The 24167-nt window shown below is 40.9% G+C and overlaps 1 protein-coding gene across 1 annotated transcript in view; it reads left to right on the top strand.

Moving 5' to 3' along the window:
• The window catches only part of lsm3 (LSM3 homolog, U6 small nuclear RNA and mRNA degradation associated), a 55444-nt gene extending 34442 nt beyond the window's left edge, over positions 1-21002 (top strand). The window contains exons 3-4 of the mRNA XM_084316222.1: positions 16446-16541; positions 20141-21002. Of these exons, the coding sequence (XP_084172348.1) occupies positions 16446-16541; positions 20141-20221 (177 nt within the window). The 3' untranslated portion in view covers positions 20222-21002. The remainder of the gene's footprint in view (positions 1-16445; positions 16542-20140) is intronic.
• The last annotated feature ends 3165 nt before the right edge of the window (positions 21003-24167 follow it).

Raw genomic sequence — 24167 nt, 5'->3', positions numbered from 1 at the left:
GTTACTTTTGTCATTTGACTGCCATAGACTGTGATAGACGGCAATGAGTCTCAAAGAAAAAAGGTCGGAAGTAAATTCAAAGTCAAGACTTATCACAGTGTTTCCCACAGGATTTTCGGAGACTATGGGGGGTGAACCTCCGACCCTCTAGGGGGTTCCGGGGGCATGCCCCCCCGGAACTTTTGTACATTTTAAAGTTAAATGCATCAATCTGGTGCACTTTGAGAGCAAAATAAAGAGGCTAGATCTATGATGAACTTTGTGCTCAAAACACAAAATCGACTAGACTAGTGCTTCCCAATTCTCTCCTCGAAGCAATGTATTTGTTCAATTCCACAACCAGCACACCTGATTCAACTTTATTAGTTGAATCAAGGTGTGCTGGTGGTGGAATTTAACAAATACATGGAACGGCTGGGGTGTCTCGAGGAGAGGTTTGGGAACCACTGGACTAGAGCATACATTTGAGCCATCAAAGAAATTAAGCAAAAGTGGTTACCTGTGTTGAACTGGTTTATTTTTTAGAAAATAAAAAAATATAGTCGATTACTATTACGACTACTACCACTGCCAATACTACTGATACATCCCTATTGGCAAACTTTATATTTAAAAAAAATAGTAAAAAAAAACAAATGTGTATATGTATATATATATATATATATATATAATTATTATTATTTTTTGGTTCATTATGGCGGGCCGCCACAGTCTAGGCAATTAATGGGAAACCCTGAATCACGACTCTTAACACTTTGATTACCGGCCATTAACCCTTTAATCGCCAAGGACGACTTTAGACGTCATTCCTCGCCATGCGTAATCTGCCAAGGACGACTTACAGCGTCTTTGAGATCAATATTTCAAAAATCTGTCATGGCAATCATATTTCACCCACGGAGACTTGAGACTTGCTGTTGATCTCCTCTCAACTCTCCAATGGTTCAAGACCGCCATCTGGTGGCCGATCGGCGAATCGCCAAAACCGGAAGTGACGCACCGGAAGTGGTGCTCACCCATATTTCGTCCGGCCACTCGCTATCGCTAGCGGGACTCCAGCTTGATACACTGGATAGCGATCCGTTGCCAATAACTCGATAAACAACATGATTTGGACGTAAATAGTATTATACAACCTGGAAATGGATCGCATATAGCAACATCCAATAATAGCGATCTTTCTGCTCCACGCTGATCGCCCAACGCTACGAGGAAGCTGCGGTGAGTTTCAGCGTGTTTGATTATTATTAAACATACACACTGCTCCGATCAACATATCGCCCATACTAAATAAATGATTTAATGTCGGCCATGGACTTATAACCCCCCCCCCCCCCCCCCCCTCCGGTCACCAGCAGATGATGAGGCATGACGTGTAGGACCTTGTACAATTGAAATTTTTTATCTGACGTCAATCGGTATCAAACTACATTTGATGATCTAATATATGTATTTAGGGCTATAACTCACGTTCTGCAGAATGCTGCAGAAAACGATAAAAACATATTTATACTTTAGACCGTATTTTAGTATGAATATGTGAATGAAAAAGTAGAACGTTGCTACATCCTAAACGATAGATACTTGACGTTGAATGGGCCATAGTAATGTCAATTTAGCAATACAATTTAAAAAGTTATAGCCCTGCAAAGAAGGGGAACATCTCCATAGACAAATAGAGCTGGCAGAGGACGGTATAAGGATGGATATAAGCGTGGCAGAGAAAGGGTTAACATGGTAAAGCATGGTTAAATGCCACCACCCACTTCAATGATAGCGTTGTGAACGCATAGTCTCTGTCTTAAATTATGGCTATGTGTCTAATCTGCCTGTCTCTTATCAATGACTTGTTTGCAGTCAACATTGTCGAAACGGATTGTTTTTTAATCTGTTCATTTCCGTTTTATAGAATTTTGAAAAGCCCTCGTTTTCAAGGAAAATATATAGATTCCGTGATAAAAGGCATTTACTGGAATATTCTAGCATACACAAACACGTTGTAATTTTTCGGCCTATTCATGAATCGTTTTCAAATAAACGCTAGATTATCGATAGTATATGTGTACTTATGCACGCTATAGAGGCGGGCTGAAATATCGATTCTCTCATTTCCTGATCGCACACACACGCATAGGGCAAACGCTTATATCTCTGTGAAAACAGCTCTGATTATCCTAAGACTGGTAAAATAAATTCCTTACCTGAGATCAGATGTTATCCAAAAAGATTATTCCTATTCCTGATCGCCATTCCAAATATCGATCACGCTTATTGATTACAGTGTTGGGTACTGTAAATACATAATCCACGCGTTTTCCAGGCCGACGAGCACAATGGATTCTTCAGTTGGCTTGAGGGAAAAGTAAAATGAGGAAACTGGCCACCCACCCTTCGTCAGTGTAAAGTAATGGGGTGCAGTTACACAGGGAGAGACGATAGTGGGCGGTATCTTCCCAATTGAGCTCAGAGAGACTCTGCAGCACTAGCGTGAGGCTCGATTGATGAAATATGAATTCAAATCGCCAATAAAAAAAAAAGACAAACAAACGCTATATAGCGTCGGGGGCACTCAAAGGTCGGCATGAACTAACGACAAAACGCGCCCGTGGCACTCTGTGTTAAGTGAATAGATTTCTTACCCTATAAGAGACCCACAATACTTTGTTTATGCCTACGTTTAGTCCTATGCCTTGTTAGCGATGTTGACGGCATGTTGGAACGTTGAGGGCTTTGCTTCCTACCTCTGCATTCAGCTGTGAAAACGAAATGTATAACTGGCCCAATCACTTTGCCTCCATTTGATTGACGAGCACTGGCAACCTATTATATACGTTGTTTGCAAGACTGACGCGCAGTTGAGATATTTATCCAAAAGGGGTGGGAAACTTGGGAATGTCAAGATCTTTTATTCTTGGGGTGACTATTCAATTCTAGATTGATTCCCAATTCAATACATAGGCTACATACATATTTGATTCTATAAGATTTCTGTTGAGTTAATTTCCCCATTTGACTGCCATAGACGGTTTAATTGGCCAAGAAGTTATTTTCTTTAGTCTCAAAGAAAATAATTACACAGAATCAAATTGAAACCCTGCCTCCCGAACACACTGTTCCATGTTGTAGCCACATCGGTCTTCAGCTCGTGGGGCCTGTTTCTGCTCAAGGGCATGTGGTGGAAGAATCCAGTCATTCAGTGTCTGTGTATTACATAAGGGTGGGACGATACATTGATCTAATTATCAACGATCCAATAGAATCGATGCAACGTAAAAAGATCGGTTCATATCGATACTCTTATTTTGAAAATCCTGTGGCGAGTCTCACGCCCAACAACAGCATTAGCATGTGGAGTGGAACACCCGTTTGTGCAGGGCTCTACGCTAACCTTTTTCCCAAGGAGCACATGTGCTCCTAAATGAAAGAATTTAGGAGCACACAAAGAAATTTAGGAGCACACAAAAATATTTAGGAGCACAGTGAAAATATTTCAAGTAACAGTTTATTATTTTTTTCAAAAATAAATGTATATTTGTACTGTGCGTGCATGTGCAAACGGGAACGGGACACACATCTCTGCAATAGCACATACCACCAAAGTCACTGGCCCACTGTGTGCGCGTGTGTGTGTATCTGCGTGTGCAAACGGGAATGGGACACAGACATTTGAACTATTAAGTGATTAATGCCTACTGTGGCAAAGTTGTAGCCAACAACTAGGCCCATAAAAAGGCAGTGACATTGAACTACTGCTACAAAAGTAACAGTCACTTAACTTTAGCTTTTGCCCCTTTTATGCATACAATGCCTATGTTTTGGCTAGTGTTGCTCTTCTAGAAAAATTATTCTTTCAGGGTTGCCTATTGAAATACTGTACACCTCCAGTACAGAAACATTGTTTATGAGTTTGTGTGTCAGGTAGACCATTGATTGACAGTCGATTCTGCCAATTACGTCACACCGCTTGCACTCCGCTTGCACTCCGGCGCTGCAGCTGGACCCTATTGCCCACCTCTGCTGTTGATAACGCTAGCCAAGTTAGCACACACACATACACACACGCATAGTGGGCCAGTGACTTTGGTGTAAGGGTGTAACAATGCATCGCAATGCATCGATCCTAAGGGGGAAATTCAACTGCATCGATTTGAAAATGTTAGAATCGATTATCGCAATTTTAATGTGTACACAGTGTTATGTTTTTCTCATGTCCGTTACAGTCAACACAACGACATACGCTACTGCATCAACGTTATGATTAACAAAGCAAGGCATTCGTTTTGTTGCATTAACGTTATATTACTATTGCTAGGGGTGCACCGATATATCTGTCGGGTATCGGTATCGGCCGATAAGCTCAAATGTGCCGATGGCAGTAGCTGATAAATATCCATCAATTTGTGTCGTGTCAATCTAGTCCACACGTTCAAACTTTGAAAAAAGTTTCAGTCAAGCGACCTGCACAACGCCGCCCCCACACACACACGCTACTGCAAGTTACTTAACAAAGGCATTCGTTTTGTGGCATTAACGTTATATAGTTACACGTTCAATAGCATCAGCATATTATTTACCCCACCAGATAGCAAGCATTACTCATTCATATCTCTCACGTCCTTCCTTTGCTCAGAGAGTCCGTACTGAATTGTACCCATTCTGCAATCTGTTAATAAAGTTTTCAATCAGACAAATGTATAGAACAACTTTTATTATAACATTCGTTGCAGTAAAATCATTATGCCTCGTTTAGTCATCCTGCGGAGCGCTGGTAAGTCTACTCGGGCGGCCGCGGGGAGCTAACGTTATTAGCGCCGGTAGGTTTGTTGTTGATCTCTCGTCAAAATCAATGGCGGACGTCCCGGAAGTAAAAAAAACGAATACGCGCTTGCCGATTGGTGGTAAGAACAGCAGGAGGTGGGTGCTAGCGGTGTGATGTAATTGGCAGAATCGACTGTCAATCAAAATGGTTCTGTTATTCCTGACACGACACATGCATTGCAAACTCAGATTATGGAGATATTACTGGAGAACATGGAGCTTTGTTTGAGAGAGATACAGTGAGTGCTGTCTCTTAAACTCTTAAAACTCATAAACTTTTTTGTCTTTTTAGTGAAGTTAGTCTGTTGAAGATGAAAGCCAGTGGGTATTGTATGACTCAAGACTTCAGCAATAATCATGAGCATTATAAAATATATAAAAAACACACATGGCATGATGTTATATGGTTATAATAAAAGCTTTTCTATACATTTGTCTGATTGATTGATTGAAAACTGTATTAACAGATTGCAGAATGGGTACAGTACAGCTCAATACAACAACAGTGCTAAGACTGGAGGATGAAGACCAGAAAAAGACTTTCAGCTTTTTTACATAAGGGTCCTCTATTTCCAATTCATCAAAACATTTAGAGACATACAAATATACATATTTTTTTTGCCACAAATATCGGTATCGGCCGATTGTGTTAGTTGAACTATCGGTATCTGCTGCAAATTTTCATATCGGTGCATCCCTAACTATTGCTATCGATAAATCTAGGTGTTCTAAAATCTATTGCTATTGGTAAGACTAAAATAAGTTACATAAAATGTTATGTTACTGTCTCGGGAACGTCTCGCATAGCGCAATGGCGGACTTTCCGGAAGTAAAAAAGCAAATGAAAGCTTCAGATTGGTCATTTGCTTTATTTCCCTTGAAACCAGTCACGTCACTCTACTGTGATTGGACCGTTGGCTTGAGTGCAATGTGGGACTTGTAGTTTTTGAACGATTAGCAGCGGGGAGAGAAAAGCACGACACAAGCTGTAATCTTCACTCGCACACTGTGCGAGTAATTGATTTTTGCGGTTCACACGCATATTATTAGGGGCAAATGCGAGTAAAATGGTTGCACTGTAGAGCCCTGGGCCCTCATTTATCAACGTGGCGTACGCACAGATATGTGCGTAACCCCTGCGTACGATAATTTTTTTTTTTTTATCTTTTTCCCCCTCCATTTTCCTCAGATTTTTTCTCCCATCCCAATGTTAGTCGTATGCCAATTCCCAGTCCCTTTCTGGTCGCTGCGCACTTACCCCCCACAGTCAGATCATCTGGGAGAGTGGAGGCTACCACGTGCTTCCTCCGACACACGTCCAGCCAATCACCGCTTCTTTTCACCTGGCAGCGCGGATTCTCATCGAGAGGGCGTAGCGTGTGGGAGGACCACACTATCCCCCTCAAGTCCTATCCGCGCTTAGCAGGCGCCCCGACCGAACTGTAGGAGTCGCTGTTTACAACGACCCGGACCCACCCCGCCAGCTTCTCCCACCCTCTAATACAGCCAATTGTATTAGTGCAGACGGCCAGCCAAGCTGGTGACAACCCCGGAGCTGTGAGCTGGATTCGAACAGGCGAATCCAGCTCACAGCTCCGGGGTTGGTGACGAACGCAATCGCCGCTCGGCCACCTAACCGCCTACGTACGATAATTTCTAAGCAAAGTGTGGGACTTTGAACTTGTGCTTGACTTTGTGCGTATATTTACGCACAGCTCGGAGCATGCGTAACTGGCGCCCGTTGGTAGAATATATTATTACAACAAGGAAATAAGCTTCTGTGCATTAGTTTCAACACTGGCGTGTTCTGTATGAACCCGTAATTCATTATAGTTCATTGTAAAATAGCAACAGTAGTGTAATTATGGTCAAAACCCTATAAATAGCATTTGAATAATAGGTCTTTATCTCCAATGAATGCAGCATGGTTTATATAGCGTTATCGGAATATACGGGGTGTACTGACTGACTGCTCCGCGTAGCTCAACTCGTTATTATTTTGCGCACAGACCGCAGAAACACGGGAACGTTTTGATTATATTTAAAAGGCTTTACGTTAATCGAAACAAGTGGAATTTCGAAGCTGTAGCAGAATACAAGTCATATGAACACCCACGATATAGTGTTCTTCCCCCCTCCTACTGTATAAGAAAGAATAAAAAACGCATTGCAATGAGAACAGAGGGGTGTATGTGTATTGCAAAACCCTTGCAATAATGTGTCCTTAAATGAATGAAAAGCATACATGCTCTGGACACAGAGCATATATTGTGTGGGTGATATGACTTGTATTATGTTTACAGAATTCCACGTATTTAGTTTTACAATGTCAAAGCCTTTTAATATAAATCAAAACGTTCCCGTATTTCTGCAATCTATGTGCAAAATAATTAGGGATGCACGATAATTATCGGGCCGATATAGGCAATTATGACGTCATCCCGATAAACCCCATAACGTTATTGAGGCTCCGATAATATATAATACATTTTTGGTTAAAAGAAATCCGGTGTGGGTGGATTTGATGAAGGGCGCCTTGTTTTTATTATAGCCTCCTCCCGTTTTGCCAGTACTGTGGTAAAACTGATAGCGTGTGGTTTAGGAACAGGAGTTTTTTCACAAATTTCTTGGCTGTGACGTAGTCACGTTACATTCGGAGGCAGACAGTCGATCTGCCAATTACGTCCCACCGCTTGCACCCACCTCTTCTTCTTACCACCAATCAGAAGCTCTCGTTCGTTTATTTACCTCCGGATTGTCAGCCATTACTCTACTCGGAGCTCAGGCTAATAACGTTAGTTCCCGCCAGCCACATTGACAAGTACCAGCGCTTATACATTACTGGCAAATGTCTTGTTGCACATATGGCAACGAGCGTTGTCAGCATCGACTTAGTAAAATAGACCCAGACTTTTGAACGTTTCGTTCTGTCCGCCAGGCCCATGATGAGAGCAGAGCTGTCTGTACTCGGCAGCACCCGTGTGTGTGTGTGTGAGTGAGTGTGTGTGTGTGTGGGAGGGGAAGAGAGGAGAGAGCACAGCACAGCCTGCTCCTCTCGCAGGCAGAGACAAAAGGCCAACAAGATTAGTTTGCAACGTTTAAATTCCTAAAAAAAAAACTCCATAATTTCTCGAGTACCGTAGCAGTACCGATGACGTCGGAGCGTATAAATACTAAAAAAAAATGATAAAAAAAAAATATATATATATATACATTTAAAAAAAAATATTATAATACAATAAATATCGGCCTTGAGGAACATAAAGGTATCGGTATCGGTGTCAAAAAAAATCAATATCGTGCATCCCTAAAAATAATAAGGAGTTGAGGTAGATACACACTCAGAACGTATTACATGCTGGTATGCTGATAGAGTAAACTATTATATGAATATGAATAGGAATATGATATAAGGTATACACTGGTCCGTCCGCGAGGATAGCGACGAGGAGTTGGATAGCCATTAAATGCCATTTGAGAATATAGGCTATTAATGCAATGAAAACATATTATTTAATGTTTTCATAAGCGTAAAGATACAACAGCTAGATTAATGATCAAGTTAGTTTACTGTGCAGGGTTCGCAGGGCTGTGCATTGTGCTATTATATATGCGCAAGTTACTGTTGCATAATGTAGGCTATGGCTGCTATTATATGTAATTCATATAGGCTACCTAATAGTATATGATTTTTAGAGGCATCTATTTTGTTGTCGGTATTAGGCTAATATACCGACAACAAAATAGATGCCTCTAAAAATCATATTATAGCCAATCGAACACAACTAATAAAGGCATTCATATTACAGCACGGTTATAATGACACACCACCAACGCCAAACAGTGGTCAACGAACTGTCTTTATTAGTATTTTGAGCTGTCTAGGCAGAATTGCAGCAATGGTCTTAGGGAGCCGTTGATATTAGGCTTGGGCGGTATGACGGTATTAAGGTATACCGGGGTATTTAGAAATACCGACTGAGGGAGCTCCAGTAGCTCACCACGTACCGCGAGTGCCATTTCAGCGCCGTGGACAACCGCGCTCGCGCGGATCTGGGGCTGAGCGCGTTCGAATCCCGGACGGCAGCCGTGCCTTTCCCAGAGTGTCTTTCCCCCCATCTGAACCCTTTCAGCCTGCTTCTGTCGGTCGAACTTGACCAAGTATGAACGCGACGAAAAAGCGATAAACGCTAAAAAGAACCAGCTGACTGGTCAAAGTTTAAAAAAAAAAAGAAATACCGACGGTATTGATTTTCAATACCGTCCGTCACCGTCAAAATCACAGATGCGCTACAGTTTCTATAACAGTGAAACGGGAGTTTTGAGTGTAGTGCAGAGTCTAGTGCAGTGGTTCCCAAAGTCGGGGTCGCGACCCAAAGGTGGGCCGTGAGCAGCCACGGGTGGGCCGCGAGATGATTAATTTTTTTTTTTTTTTTATTATTATTTTTTTTTGTCAGGCCACTGAACTTAGAAGCAGGCCAGGACAGTGTTTCTAGTTGTATTCTAAAATTATATTCTAAAATGTGACTATATGGTTTTATATTAACTTAATAAATAAACAAAAACGAGAAATCTACTTATTTCAACGAACATTTCAAACTAAATAACAGATTATGCACATAAAACGCTGAAAACAACCGAAGCAACAATAGTATTTTAATGAGGCTATTATTATTATCATTATTATTTTGCAACAAGTTAGCCCTCTCATAAATAGCACATATAAATGAATAACTAACTTGAACTAACTTAATAGGATTGAAGTGATATTTGGCTTAAAAAATCGGTCGCCTGGCAAAAAAAAAAAAAAAAAAAAAAAAAAACAGACGATGTGCATTGGGCCGCGGCTCTCTGACGCCTTATTTTCTGGGCCCCGGCCTGAAAAGTTTGGGAACCCCTGGTCTAGTGGAGCGAGTTTTACGGTAATGTTGCGACAGTGCTGTGAAAATACCGTAAAGCGTTGTGACGAGAGTTGGTGTGTTGTTGTGGAGCAACTCGTGGAGCAAGCAAATAATCTGTCTATTATATGTGAACTAAAGAGTACAAGGTTTACACAACAGCCCCCACCCGCCTTTTTATTGTATTTGTTTTTTTTTAAACTTTGGCCATTTCCCTGGCTCTTTTATACGTTTATCGCATTTATACTTGGTCAAGTTCGACCGACAGAAGCAGGCTGAAAGGGTTCAGATGGGGGGGAAGACACTCTGGGAAAGGCACGGCTGCAGTCCGGGATTCGAACTCGCTCAGCCCCAGATCCGTGACGAGCACGGTTGTCCACGGCGCTGAAATAGCACTCGCGGTACGTGGTGAGCTACTGGAGCTCCCTCTTTTTATTGTATTTGTACCGTCCTGTACTATCCGCTGTCAGCTGTTTATCTCTCTCTGTGGGCTACTGAGCTTGAATAACTAGCGTTAGCTCACGTTAACTAGCGTTAGCTCTGCGGCTAATCTTAGATTACCCTGAACTAAATCAATGACTAGGTTATAAAGCATTCGAGTAGTTTTCACTGCACATAGAAGTAGCCAAACAACGGGAGCATTTCGGGAGCATATCACCAAAACCCAGGCAATTTCTAGCCCTTAAGGAATCAAATAGTCTGCCATGGCTAGATGCTAACGCTAAAACGGTGCGGGCTTCTACCGGTGCGGGACTACCATTATGAGAGCTGACGATGATTTGTTTACTTGGTAACAACGGGTCCCCCCCCCCCCCCCCCCCCCCGCTGATTAAAATGAAAGTCATACCGTCAAATACAGTGCACCGGGGTATTATATCATAAAGGTTTGCCGGTGTGAAAAAAGGATACCGCCCAAGCCTAGTTGATATCTGACATCACCATGTACAAGTCAGCCTTTTATTTATCCCATAACACCGGTTGTGTCTTCTTCGTTCGACAGCGCCTCGGTGAACAATCTCCCGTGAAGTTTCTCAGAGTTCCGCTCGGGTCAGTCCATTATTTCACATCCCATGGGGGGTGTTTCATGACCATAATATGGATAATCATGCACAAGCATTGACGGTAGAACAAAGAGGTATTTATCAACACCGAGGAGCGTAGGACCTGTGTACGCACGGTTGATAAATCCCAATATTTCTGTGCGTGCACACATTCTAAATTCTGTGCTTACGTATGAAAATAGAACACTTTCTAAGAAGTGTTAATAAATGAGGGCTCTGGTGTGTAGACGTTACAGCAGTTTTTTTGGGTCAAATGCATCTAACATGCTTTGCATCCTCGCCATTCCTTTATGCCCACGTCGCGTTAATTAAAGGCCTAAACTAACGTTAGCTGCTTACGCTAACTAAGCTAAGCTAACCCTGATCAGATGCATAGAGAGAACAGCAGAGGTCCATTAGTGGCGACTATGGAAGGGGGGCATTCTCCCTTTCTGTGTGTGCGTTCGCGTCCCATCTCTCTTTTGAAAGACCAGATGAAGTCAGAGGAGTATATTATATCGATAGTATTTACTGAGGATGGACAGATAATGTTGATATTTAAACATAAAAAATATAATACATAATAAATGTATACATGATCATGCAACATAAAACAATTGTTGTAGGAACGGTTTGGGAGAGGGAGTAGGGCTGGGCTATATAACGATAACGATAAATATCGCGATATATTTTAATAATCGATATCGAATATCGAAATAATTTTTTTTATTTTTATTTTTTTGTGACCTGCAACAGGGCAGTGGACAGACTTGTCTTTCTTGCCTGCAACTTAAAGTAATGGCTTTGCTTGTCCAAATGACAATACTGACCAAATTGAGATTTATTTTTCTCTTGTCCATTTATTTTGTTTGCTTTCTAATTTAAAATACATTTTGAAACCGTCTGTACACAGTAGGCTATGTGTGCTAGCAGAATTAGACTCCAGTCACGAGTCACAGTGCACATTTTTGGTCCACCAAAAAAGCGCCAAAAGATCGAAAATAAACTAACAGAGCCAGAACTGTTCAACTCCTCTGGAGCCACAGCCAGCAGAGAAGCCGGTTTACTTTAGCTTTTAAACCAGCTGCAGCCTGAGAACTGGAGTGTGAGGGGATGTAACACTAAAGATGGCGGCAACGACAAAGAATTTCTGCAAAATAAACATACATCTGTTGTTAAATTTTTTATTTTTTTTAATTTTTTTTATGCTTATAACAATTAGATAATTATCGATATCGAGAAATAAAATTATCATATCGTTATCGCGATATGATTTTTTTCCATATCGCCCAGCCCTAAGAGGGAGGTAAGGGAGGGGTTTTAGGTTGTGTGTTGTGAGTTCAAAAAAATGGAACTTAAAGTTTAAAGCTCAATATATCAAAACGTGGCACTTTACAGTGAACAGGAGGTATATTTGTATTAAAAACAATACATTGTTTTTCATTTAAATGTCTGGAAGAGCTCAAATTTTTTTTACTGATTGTGTTAAATGGGCATATGATATCGTCTCATCGATCACAGGCACCTGAATTGAATCCCATCGTATCGTGGCAGACTTTGTGATATCGACAAATATTGTATCGTTGTCCAAATAATCTATTGTATCGTGATGAAACGGGTGATTCCCACCCCTAGTATTACAAGGCATGTGACGTGTAATATTCATGTCATTCATGTCCAACGTGATTCTGAAACATTTAATTCATGTTTGCACCTGTGTTGCTTACATGCATGTTCGTATAACACTATACTGGAGCTGCCAGTCTTCAGTAATATAGAGAGTAGTGAAGGTGACTGCTAGTCTCATGTCCTCACATCACAACAAGTTAAGTGCTACACTTGTTGCTTTTTTCAACACCTTTTCTTTTGTCTCTTGGAATGGCACCGCTTTCTCAGCAAAAAGCTGATGGCATGATATACCAGGTCCTGGGCTCAATTGTGTGGATCATATATTGAAAACAGTCATTATCAACAACACTGTAGGGGCGCAAATAGGCTGTGGACTGAGTAATTTTATTTGCAGAGTTGGCTGGAGATTTTGAAAAGTTGGTTTTCCGGAATGTTGGCTACCGGACATTTCTCATGGAAAAGTACAGCCTGCCGATCAGAGTCTGGGAAATATTATTTAATATTTATTGAAAGAAACGGCTTGAAGCTGTTGGTGTCTCTGGCAGTCTGTGGCACCAGGCTTGAAAAGTGATGCAGAGCTTTCTCTTCTTTCTGCTCGACATGTGAGCTCACTCTTCTTTCTGCTCGACATGTGAGCTCACTCTTCTTTCTGCTCGACATGTGAGCTCAGTCACTCGTGCTCATTTCTCTCAAATTGCCTACCCCACCTTTAATATTAGTTATTTGTTCCCGCTGCATTTAAATCCGAAACCGAGCAGGACCTTTCAGTTTGCCCAGGCGAGATGTTGAGTGCAGCTGTCAAATCAGTAGGTTTGTGTGGGAAATGGCAATTACTGATAAATGGACAAGACAAGTTGAATCACATAATACTTAAGTCAGCTGTTTCGGCACGTTACACATTTGGTTTTGTCTATGATGGAGATGGATTAAACGTGACTGAGGGGATTTAATGTAATGGTTCACCTTGCTACGTTAACAGCACAAGGAGAGATCAAAAGCAATTCAATTACCAAATTCCATTACCACAAAGGATTAAGGTGGTTTAATGAACTATATGCAGCCACAACGTTCCTCTCGTAGTCACTTTAGCAACTAGGTAATTCCCAATCTTGGAACAGATATGAGGAACCAAACTGAGTTTTGTGAACCATTCCTCCCCTAGTCCAAATAACTGTAGCACTGTCACCTGCATTATACTGTAGATGGATCTATGCTGGCAAGCCCATGGGTCAAGAAGAACATTATTTTATTGTCAATGTACACAAGGCAAGTCTTTTCGCATATACCTCTTCACATAGCCCCCCAAGAAAAGATAGATTACTACAAATTGTCAAACTTCCAAAACTGCAAATCCAAAGAGAAATTAACTAATTTGTCATTCAGATGAAGGTTAACAGTCAAAAAGAAAAGCGACCGTCAGCCATAGAACTATAGACCGCCAGCGAGGAAATGCAAGAGTGAGCATCGGTGCTAACTGACTGACATCACACACTGTTCGAAGTGAACCCTGCTAAGTGAGGTTCAAAAACATACCTGCAAGTACCGCTTATTGCTAGGGATGCACCGATGTGAAAATTGGCCGCCGATACCGATTGTTCAACTAACACTATCGGCCGATACCGATATTTGTATATAAGTATTTGTAATTTTTTTAAAAATTTTTTTAATGAAACTACTGTATATTTGTATGTGTATGTTTGTATTTGTAGGCCTCTTTACTTACTTAAAAAAGGGAAACATCAAGAAATATGTTTATGGTATCACTATCTCTCTCCCAGTATCGTCTGACGGCCTGCAGAGGGATACTATTTTCTCAACCAGAGCTTTCAACCAATGCAATGGAACCATTCTGACGGCCTGCAGCGGGATACTATTCTCTCAACCAGAGCTTTCAACCAATGCAATGGAACCATTTTGATTGACAGTCGATTCGGCCAATTACGCCACACCGCTAGCACCCACCTCCTGCTGTCCTTACCACCAATCGGCAAGCGTTTATTCATTTTCTACTTTCGGGCATGCCACCATTGTTCTGTTTGCGAGAGCAGAACACACTTAACGTAGCTACGTTAGCTGCCCGGCCCGCCGACCGGCGCTCCACAGCATGACCAAATGAGACATAATGATTTTACTGCAACAAATGTTATAATAAAACAAAGCCTTTCTATACATTTGTCTGGTTGAAAACTTTATTAACGGATTGCAGAATGTGTAGTTGGGTACGGAATGAGCAACGGAATGGAACCGAGCTATGAACGGACTAACGGAGTAATGCCTTGTTTACTGCTATCTTCGGGTAAATAATATGCTTGTTATTGAACGTGTAACACTAACTATATAACGTTAATGCCACAAAACAAATGTTTGTCATTTTAACAGCAGATACTTTCTTAAATGCCATCTTCCCGAGAGAGGGTGTTGACGGGGAGTTGTGTTATTAATAGCATTGAACAGCTAACCGAAAGCTAGCGTTAACTATTGTTAAAGGTTTAGCCATAACGTTACCTTGGCTAAAGTTGGGGCTATTCATAATGCAGCAATAATGGCTGCAGACCTGCAAGCAAAGTACAGCAAGTTGGCAAAGGAGTATTCCAACGCAAATCACATTTTCACCAGTAACGTTAGTCTTGCATCTCCCGGTAGCTAATGAACGGACTTGGAGTAATGCCTTGCTGCTATGGGTAATAATAATATGCTGATGTTATTGTCCGTGTAACACTAACTATATAACGTTAATGCCACAAAACGAATGCCTTGTTAATCATAAGTAGTTACTTTGATGCAGTAGCTTGTGTGTGTGTGTGTGGGGGACGGCGGGCGTTGTGCAGGTAGGTCGCGAGTGAACTTTTTTTTTTTACCTTTTGACGCTACACAAATTGATGGGTATTTATCGGCGACTGCTATCGGCACATTTGAGCTTATAGGCCGATAGCAGTCAACAAGGCACTTATCGGCCGATACCGATACCCGACCGATATATCGGTGCACCCCTACTTATTGCCATAGGTGCAAGATTCTTAGACTGTATTTGCTGATACCTACCTAGACACCCTGGTTTGGTTGTGGCTAGAGCTGCCGCGATTACCGCATTACCGCGGTATCGCTGTTACATCACGGCCACCGCAGAGTAGGCTGAATACCGCGTCACCGCTGTTTTTTATAATAATAATAATAAATTACCCTCCTCTCGTTGGGCTTGCGGCTCTGCAGATATACCCTACTCCTCCATCGAGGTTCCAAGCGACCCTATTGGGTACCAGAAAAGTCACGTGAAACATTGCAGACCACTGATTGGTCAGAAGAGAGACGCGTCACACGTTTTTTACGTCCTGAATGTCAGCTCATCACAACACGGCTAATAACGTTAGCTTTAACTCTCCGCCGGAGTGGACTACCATCGCTCTTCAGGAGTACTAAACGAGACATAATGATTTTACTGTCTGCAACGAATGTTATAATAAAAGCCCTTCGTTCTATACACTTGTCTGATTGAAAACTTTATTAACAGACCGCAGAATGGGACAACTCAGCACGCTCTGAGCAAAGAAAGGAACTGAGATATGAATAGAGTATTGCTTGCCTTGCTATTGTCCGGTAAATACGCTGATGTTATTGAACGTATAACTATATAATGTTAATGCCACAAAACGAATGCCTTTATTATAAAGTAGTAACTTTATAGTAATAATAATAAGAAAGGGTCGGGGGGGTTAGGGGTAACCACCCCTGCCCGCGACACCGAGTGAACTGCGCACGACCAGAGGGGAAACTTCGAATCCGTGTTTCACTTTCAATAACTAATGCGTGCTTGCCGAATCCCAAACAATATTCATGCTGCAAAGCCATCCTCTAAAGATAGACATTTAGACTAGAGGCAGGCTATATGCTATAAAGAGTAGACTACTACTAAAAAAAAAATGCATTCAAACTTTTTTTTTTTTTTTTGTGTGCGTGCGGTAATAACCGCGGCGGTAGGAAATATTTTGCAAATGTGTGCGGTAAGGAAAACATCAATACCGCGGCAGCTCTAGTTGTGGCTCATGTTTGTTGCTTGTTCCAGGCGTATGACCAGCACCTGAACATGATCCTAGGAGATGTGGAGGAGACCGTGACCACAGTGGAGATAGACGAAGAGACGTATGAGGAACTCTACAAGGTAAGACTGAACATAATCATATACACTACACCCCACAAAGACTATTACCACTGAGCCTACTACTGCTCATACTGCTACTCATAGGGTTCTACAGTTACTGTTTTAACAAGCACATGTGCCCCTATATTAAAACGTATAGGGATACAGTCAAAGTATAAATGTTTATGCACAATCTAAGACAGTTTATATACCGGTACTAATAAACAAACACGTACATTTATTATACGCTGTGACTAATTTGGCTACAGGATGTGCTTCGTCCAAAAGAGTCACAAAATGGCTGCTGATAATGGCTGCAGAGGTGGATTATGACATTATCGTGGGGGAAATGATATATTTAAATAAGCCTGGGTCCTAGGGGTTGAGACAATTTCTCATTTGTGTCTCAATCTCAAAGGTTTAACAAAGCTGGCCTCTTCCACTAATGCCTTCTCTTACGCATCAGTATGATATTTTTGCTGGACCCACCAGTGCCAGCCTACAGGAGTCAATTATTTATATGTGGACTGTGTGGAATAGCAGCTGCTTCACTGCCTCAGCAACTGCTTGACAACCACCTGTCACTTGAATGGTGCCATTGAAAATGAGCCTGACAAGCAAACCTTATGCTAGCAAGCATTTCTGTCTAACGTTCCCTATGGCTGACAAACGGTAAATAATGATCTGACGTTATGTTTGACAAGGCTGGCTAGCTATCTGCACATCTCATTATCCCCAAATCAAAAACTCTTTCATGCACAAATATGAAAAGTATCCATGTGCTTTATTTCAGAGAGCCAGTATTGTTTACTGCTAATTCTGGTCTATTTAAACACTTTGTGATTAAGTCAAACTAAATAAACACTGCTTCTCCAAACACCACTTTTCTCCCTCTAGTGTTGCATGGTTTACTGAAATGTATGTACCTTTTCCATACTTTATTTTAATTTCTTTAGGAGCCTGGGTCCTAGGGAGTGAGACTGTTTGCTCATTTGTGTCTCAATCTCAAAGGTTTAACAATGCTGGCCTCTTCCACTAATGCCTTCTCTTACACATCAGTATGATATTTTTGCTGGACCCACCAGTGCCAGCCTACAGGAGTCAATTATTTATATGTGGACTGTGTGGAATAGCAGCTGCTTCACTGCCGCAGCAACTGCTTGACAACCACCCGTCACTTGACTGGTGCCATTGAAAATGAGCCTGACAAGCAAACCTTATGCTAGCAAGCATTTCTGTCAGTAACGTTCCTTACGTTATGTTTGACAAGGCTGGCTAGCTATCCTCGCATCCCATTGTCCCCAAATCAGCCATAGCATTTTCCAACGTTCTGTACTTTTAGGTCAAATGTGTAAGTGATTGAAAAGATGAAATGTATAATCTCCTCTAGGTGTCAGTACTAGCAAGGTAGCCATGTCCCTTCATCACCATTGATGTAGCATGAGCTTTGATTCATTTTACTTAATGAGAGAGAAGCAATCCCTCTGCCTCAGCATGTCTACTACTAGTACTGACAACAGCATGTCATCTTCAGAAATAATACCCCCACCCCCTGTACTAGTTAACAAAAGGGGCTGCCAAAGTGGGACTGTTTGACTACTTTGTCAAAATTCAACACTTGCTACCTCAGTCTTGATGAAAGACTAGGATATTTGTCCAATAGAATAGCTTAATTTCATAAACCGAATCACAGCATGGAAAATGTACAACAGTTGATACAAGTGCATCATTGGCTAGATCAGCTGATTAGTTGGATACATTGTAATGTTGTGACAGTCTTATCATCAAAGAGGAATTATTTCAGTAATATTGTATTACTAGGTACAAAATACTGAAACTGCTCCATAGATAGTGAATTGGGAGGAGGTTGGGATGATTTGGATATTAAACATTCTGCATTTCCACAAAATCAGTCTCGAATTCATTGTCAATGTAGAAGCTCCACTTCATACCTGATGCCATCCTGCACTACAACATGGTCTAATCAGAAAATGTAAACCATGTACCAATTGTCCACAGGAAGAAAAAGTACATAATGTACAATACATTACCGGTATGTTATAACCGTCCGTAAGTAATATATTTATGTATTGTATCTGCAAAAGTCCAAAACAAACGCCACAACCAGGAGTTGAACCAATAATCATTGCATTCGCGGCGAGTGCTCTCACCACTATCTAACTATGATTCTAGTTCAGGTTAGTTTTAACATTCTCTTAACGGTTATCATTAACACTTTCAGCGCCAGCGGCTTTAGCTATCCTTGTACCTACTGCGCCACCGCTTTAAGAGATAGGGAATTTCACTGTGCGTTGCAGTGTTTGGAGGGCTATATCTATATTCTATATTATAGCTATGGAGACAATACTATGGCTCATTTGACATTAACTATCCATCGTTCAACATGTGAAAAAGAATAAATGTTTTCATATGTTCACGTGTTATACCGTGGGGAATATTGTATAGTTTCAGAGTGATCCTGGCTAATTCCTGAGAACGGAGCTATGGAGCAATATGTGCATTTTGCTAAAACTGTTAGCGTTGCTCGCCTGGACATACTATTTCCAATATAATGGGTATTATGTTTCATCATGAATGCATCAAGGGGGGGGGGGGTTCGTTTTTTGATGCTCTGATCGTCATCAACGGCATTCGTTTTGAACACGCACGCAGGTGGAATTGACGTCAGATATTCCTTACCTTTGAAGAATATTCCAATTGTCTGATTGCGATTTCCAGTATTGGTGTCCATCGGGTCCCCGTCATAATCCGGCACAACACATGCATCGAGTGGCCATGGTTTTGTTTTCTGAAAACGTTAAAAAAAAAATTGAATATGTAATACATGTACTTATTTTTAATATGTACATGTTACATTTTCGATGACCATAAAAAAAATATATATATATTATATATATATTACTCATGGCTATAACATAACGTAATTTATGTACCTTTTCTCCTGTGGTCGATTAGTACTTTATTTACCTACCTTAAAGGAACACGCCAACTTTTTGGGAAATTTGCTTATTTGCCATCTACCCTGGAGTTAGACAAGCAGATGCATACCCTTTTCTTCTCTGTGCATGCATTAGGCTTAGGGAACAGCCGCACCGTTAGCCTAGCTTAGCGTCATTCACTGGAAGTAGGTGTGCCAGTGTAGCCTAGTTCCCAACCGTCACGAAATACACTCCAAATACAACTCCAAAACTTTACGGTATATATCTTTTTAGAAAACAAAAATGTCTTAATTAAAAATGTTTCTCTCCATGTGGTAAATACATCACAGGTCACAACATGTTTACAGGAAAGTTTTGTATTTGGAGTGTATTTCGTGACTGTTGGGAACTAGGCTACACTGGCACACCTACTTCCAGTGAATGACGCTAGGCTAACGGTGCGGCTGTTCCCTAAGCCTAATGCATGCACAGAGAAGAAAATGGTATGCATCTGCTTGTCTAACTCCAGGGTAGATGTCAAATTTCCCAAAAAGTTGGTGTGTTCCTTTGAGCAAAATCGGGCTGTGGTATCACAGGTTTGACACCTGATTTTCTGCTGGGTCCAGCTGTACTAGGCCTAATGTTGTTGATTTATCTTGTGTATTTGTTCTGTCACTTCAGTCCACCAAGAGGAACATATCCATGCTGTTCGTCAGAGGAGATGGAGTTGTCCTCGTAGCCCCGCCCCTCAGGGTTGGATAACTCCGCCCACCGCCTGGATTAAAAATACTTTGAAGAAAACTGGGAACTTTTGTAACCTGTGTTATGAGAAGATGAATCAGGGTTTTACAAAATACAGTATGCCATTTGCAGCGCTTAAGTTTCACGCTCTGTTAACGACACCATCCATGTTCCAAACTTCCCTTTGTGATGGGGAAAAGGTGAAAAGATTACAGCGAGGACTCTTTATTTGTGATGGAGTTTATGTTAAGATTTGTTGTCATAGAAGACCATTGTTTTGTTACCCTTTTTTGTCTTTTTCTGATGATTGATGAATGCGTTAAAGTTGATCCATTTTCATATGGCTAATGGAATTTAATTAGCAGCTTTGATTTCCACGTAACCAAGAAGCAATTAATAAATACCTCTGACCGTTTTGTATCAAGTTGAATCAGTTTGATTTTCCTTTTTAGTAAATGCTCCCTCTTCATTCCCAATGTCCCAACAGGACTAGAGCTGTACAAATATTTTAATATAGTTTCAAATCCTTGGACTTCTTGATCTGTGACATAACTTGCAAGACATTTTGAGACAACTCGTGGTTTTTCTAGTCTTCAAAATGTATGTATTTACAGTACAACCTGTTCTACTTATTGTCACAGGTATTTTATTATTTTACACCAGTGTTTTGTTGGTTTTGTTTTTGAGCTGTAAGATGCGGTATATTATGATGTCTGATGATATAACGGGCTGCTCAGTGTTTATGTTCTGATGCACTCTTCAATAAAAAAAACAAAAGCACACAAAAAACTGAATGGTGACTGGAGATTTGGTTAGATTGTTGGAATATTAAAGTTGCTATAATAATTCATTACATTTATATAGCTCTTTTCTAGACACTCAAAAGCTCTCTCCACAATGTAGGGTGGAAATTGCCTCCTTCACCACCACTGGTAGCACCCAACCTTGGGCTATGCAGGCTCAATGGCTGCCATACACTGGCACCAGGCACGCATCACACTTAGTCTAGATCAGGGGTCAGCAACCTTTACTATCAAAAGAGCCACTTTTCCCCCGTCCCACAAAATAAAATGCTCAGGGAGCCGCACAACCTATTTACCCTTAAAATGAAGATGACACAGTGTATAACGTTTTATATATCTCCAAGCATACCCCACATTTAGCATAAAACGCCTGACAATTGCATACCCAAAGTAATTTGTGATTTATTATACTTTATACTTATAGCACACAGTTTGTTGCATTAATGGGATTATAAAACAAAAAGAAATTGACTTTTTATTGCTGTTTTTACCTGTTATCACAAAGGAAAACCTCAAACTCTTATGAAGAGGAGAAAAAATACTGGCTGTGTAGACCTATTTTTAAATAAAACACAGAAGAGGAGACAAAACACTGGTGTCTGTAGACCGACTTTGAAATAAAACCCTGAACTATTCAGGTATATTTGAGTCCTTCCCTTATTTGTGGAAAATCTATCAAATAAAAAGTAAATCTTTCGTTGTTCGCAAATTTCGCACCACATATCGGGCATACAGGTAAGCCTTTTGTTGACTAAATATCTTAGTTGATGAAATATCCTTTAATTTCAGTGTCACAGTATGACATCGATCTCTAAAATATGAGAAAAAAATAAGCCGCAGGTTGCCAACCCCTGGTCTAGATGGAAACAGGTCCACCTGCATAGGGTGGATTTTTTTTTTCACCACCTGTTTTTTCTTAATCCTTGAAGTGTCTATTTTAAGATTTTGCCAGGTAACGGGTTGAAATAATGTCCCATGGGGTTTATTTTTAACCCTTTATTACACCTATCCTGAACAAAAACCTGAAAAAGAAGAAAAAGAAAACGGCATCACTTTTGAAGTTAACAACATATAGAGACAAATAAAAAAAAAAATCCCAAACAAGTTTGACCCAAGGAATTCAGTACAATTGTTACTTTTAAGATTCAAACACATCTTGATTAAATTTCAGGTCAGAAAAAGCCAAAAACGCTGAAAAAAACGTACTATCTCTAAAATGTAGTGCATTGGACGAGATCGATTTAGGTTAATATTGGAAATAATATTGTAATAAAGATTGTCTCCATGCTGTTATGCCCTAAATATTGTAGATTTTGTGTAAACATGGCCAAAAGTGGAAGACGAATGTGAAAAGACTAATTTGTCCTACATAGACAAAAATTAACACATTTCCCTATACAATTTGAAATATGTTTTAAGGTTCAAACTAAGTACTATTACAGTACATCTTCTCTGTTGGCACAACATTCAAACATAAACTACTAATCATCATCATCATTGCCAAAGATATCGTCAATGTCTCTCCAATCTCCATCTCTTCCTCCTCTTTATCACACTCATACTCTCCATCCAGCTCATCCACGTTACGTTTTGCATAATCTGCCTCCTTATTAACCCTTTCAGTGCCACGGACGACATATCTCGTTTTATCACCCCCCCCCGTTGAGTGCCCACGACGACAAACATCGTTTTATTGTTTTATTAGCGATCTGAATTCATATTTCATCAACCGAGTCTCCCGATGGTACACCTAGGGTGACCAGACTTCACGCATTGCGCGTGATTGCACAGCATTTCTGTCTCTTTTCACGCGTCATGCAAATTGAGACCATGTCCCGCATGATTAGTTGTCATCCGCGCTAACGCCCCCCCCCCCCCCCCCCAGCCAATGTGAAGAACCTCTATGCGTCGCGGTAACGTTACTAGTATCTGACCGCGAGTGACACCGCATCCTGGACATCCAGGCGACATGACAACAAGTCCTAACGCTGTTGCGCGCGGAGGATCCGTTTGAGCCTGGCGCAACGAACCCAGGCAAGGGATACACGCGCGCTACGGATCAGATCAGTTCCACACGCTGCTGTTACAGTATCTCTGCTGCTCAGCACGAGAGAATAGCGCTTGGTCCAAGTTTGAAAAGGGGAAAGCAATCCCAAAGGGTTTAGATTGAAAACTAATGATAACAATAAATAAGATGCGAGTAGTCGTTCATGTAACCGGTAACCCCCCCCCCCCCACACAAATCAGTGCAGGTGGAAGATAATTGTATTCTGTACTTTATTATTGTGCCATTACTGTTCCTGCTCTCATCACTGCAATGCCAGTGTGAATCCCTGGACGTGTGAGTTGTTTTGGTGAGTTACTTTTGTTAGTCAAAAGTCAAAGTCAGCTTTATTGTCACCTCTCGTAACGTGCAAGACATACAGATCAATTAAATTGCATTCCCGCCTTCCCACGGTGTATATAAAGAACAAGATCTAATATAAACATAAAGTAACATAGTACACTATAAACATAAAGTAACATAGTACACTATAAAGTAACATAATGGACAGTATACAGGACTATATACAATGTAGACAGTAGCTAAAAAAAGTGAATGTATGAGTGAATGTAAATAGAGGTAAACGAGAACTTAGTGCAACACTTTTAGCAGCAGTGGTACATAGTAAGTATGAATAATAAATAATGGCAGTAAAATACAATAATACAATAATGGCAGTAAAGTGGCAGTGAGATGATGGATATGGCAGTAAACTAATATGATGTACACTAAATAAACAAACTAATTAATGGCAGTAAAGTGAAGTGGCAGTGTGTGTCTGTGTGTGTGACACACACACAGACACTTTACTTTGTGTGTCAGAGGGGGTTAGTCCAGAATCTGTGGGGGGCAGAGTAAGAGAGAGGGGGGAGAGCTGTGTGTGTGTGTGTGTGTGCGTGTGCGTGCGTGTGTGATAAGACTGCGGGTCCAGACCTATAATCATAAGTGATAGTAAGTCTGGGTGGTAATTTTATTTATTTTGAGTACTTAACACCCATTAGAGACAAAAGGGGAAAAAAAGAAAATATGAATAAGGGCAAAACATATTAGGCTTGTGGTCATTTTAATGAGGACAGTGGTGGATGAGCCTTGAAGGAGGCGACAGGGACAGTCCACCAAA

This window comes from Notolepis coatsorum (genome assembly GCF_963971535.1).
Source record: "Notolepis coatsorum genome assembly, chromosome: 6".
Classification (NCBI taxonomy): Eukaryota; Metazoa; Chordata; class Actinopteri; order Aulopiformes; family Paralepididae; genus Notolepis; species Notolepis coatsorum.
The sequence above is the reverse complement of the archived record's forward strand: the minus strand, read 5'-3'. Positions and strand labels throughout refer to the sequence as shown.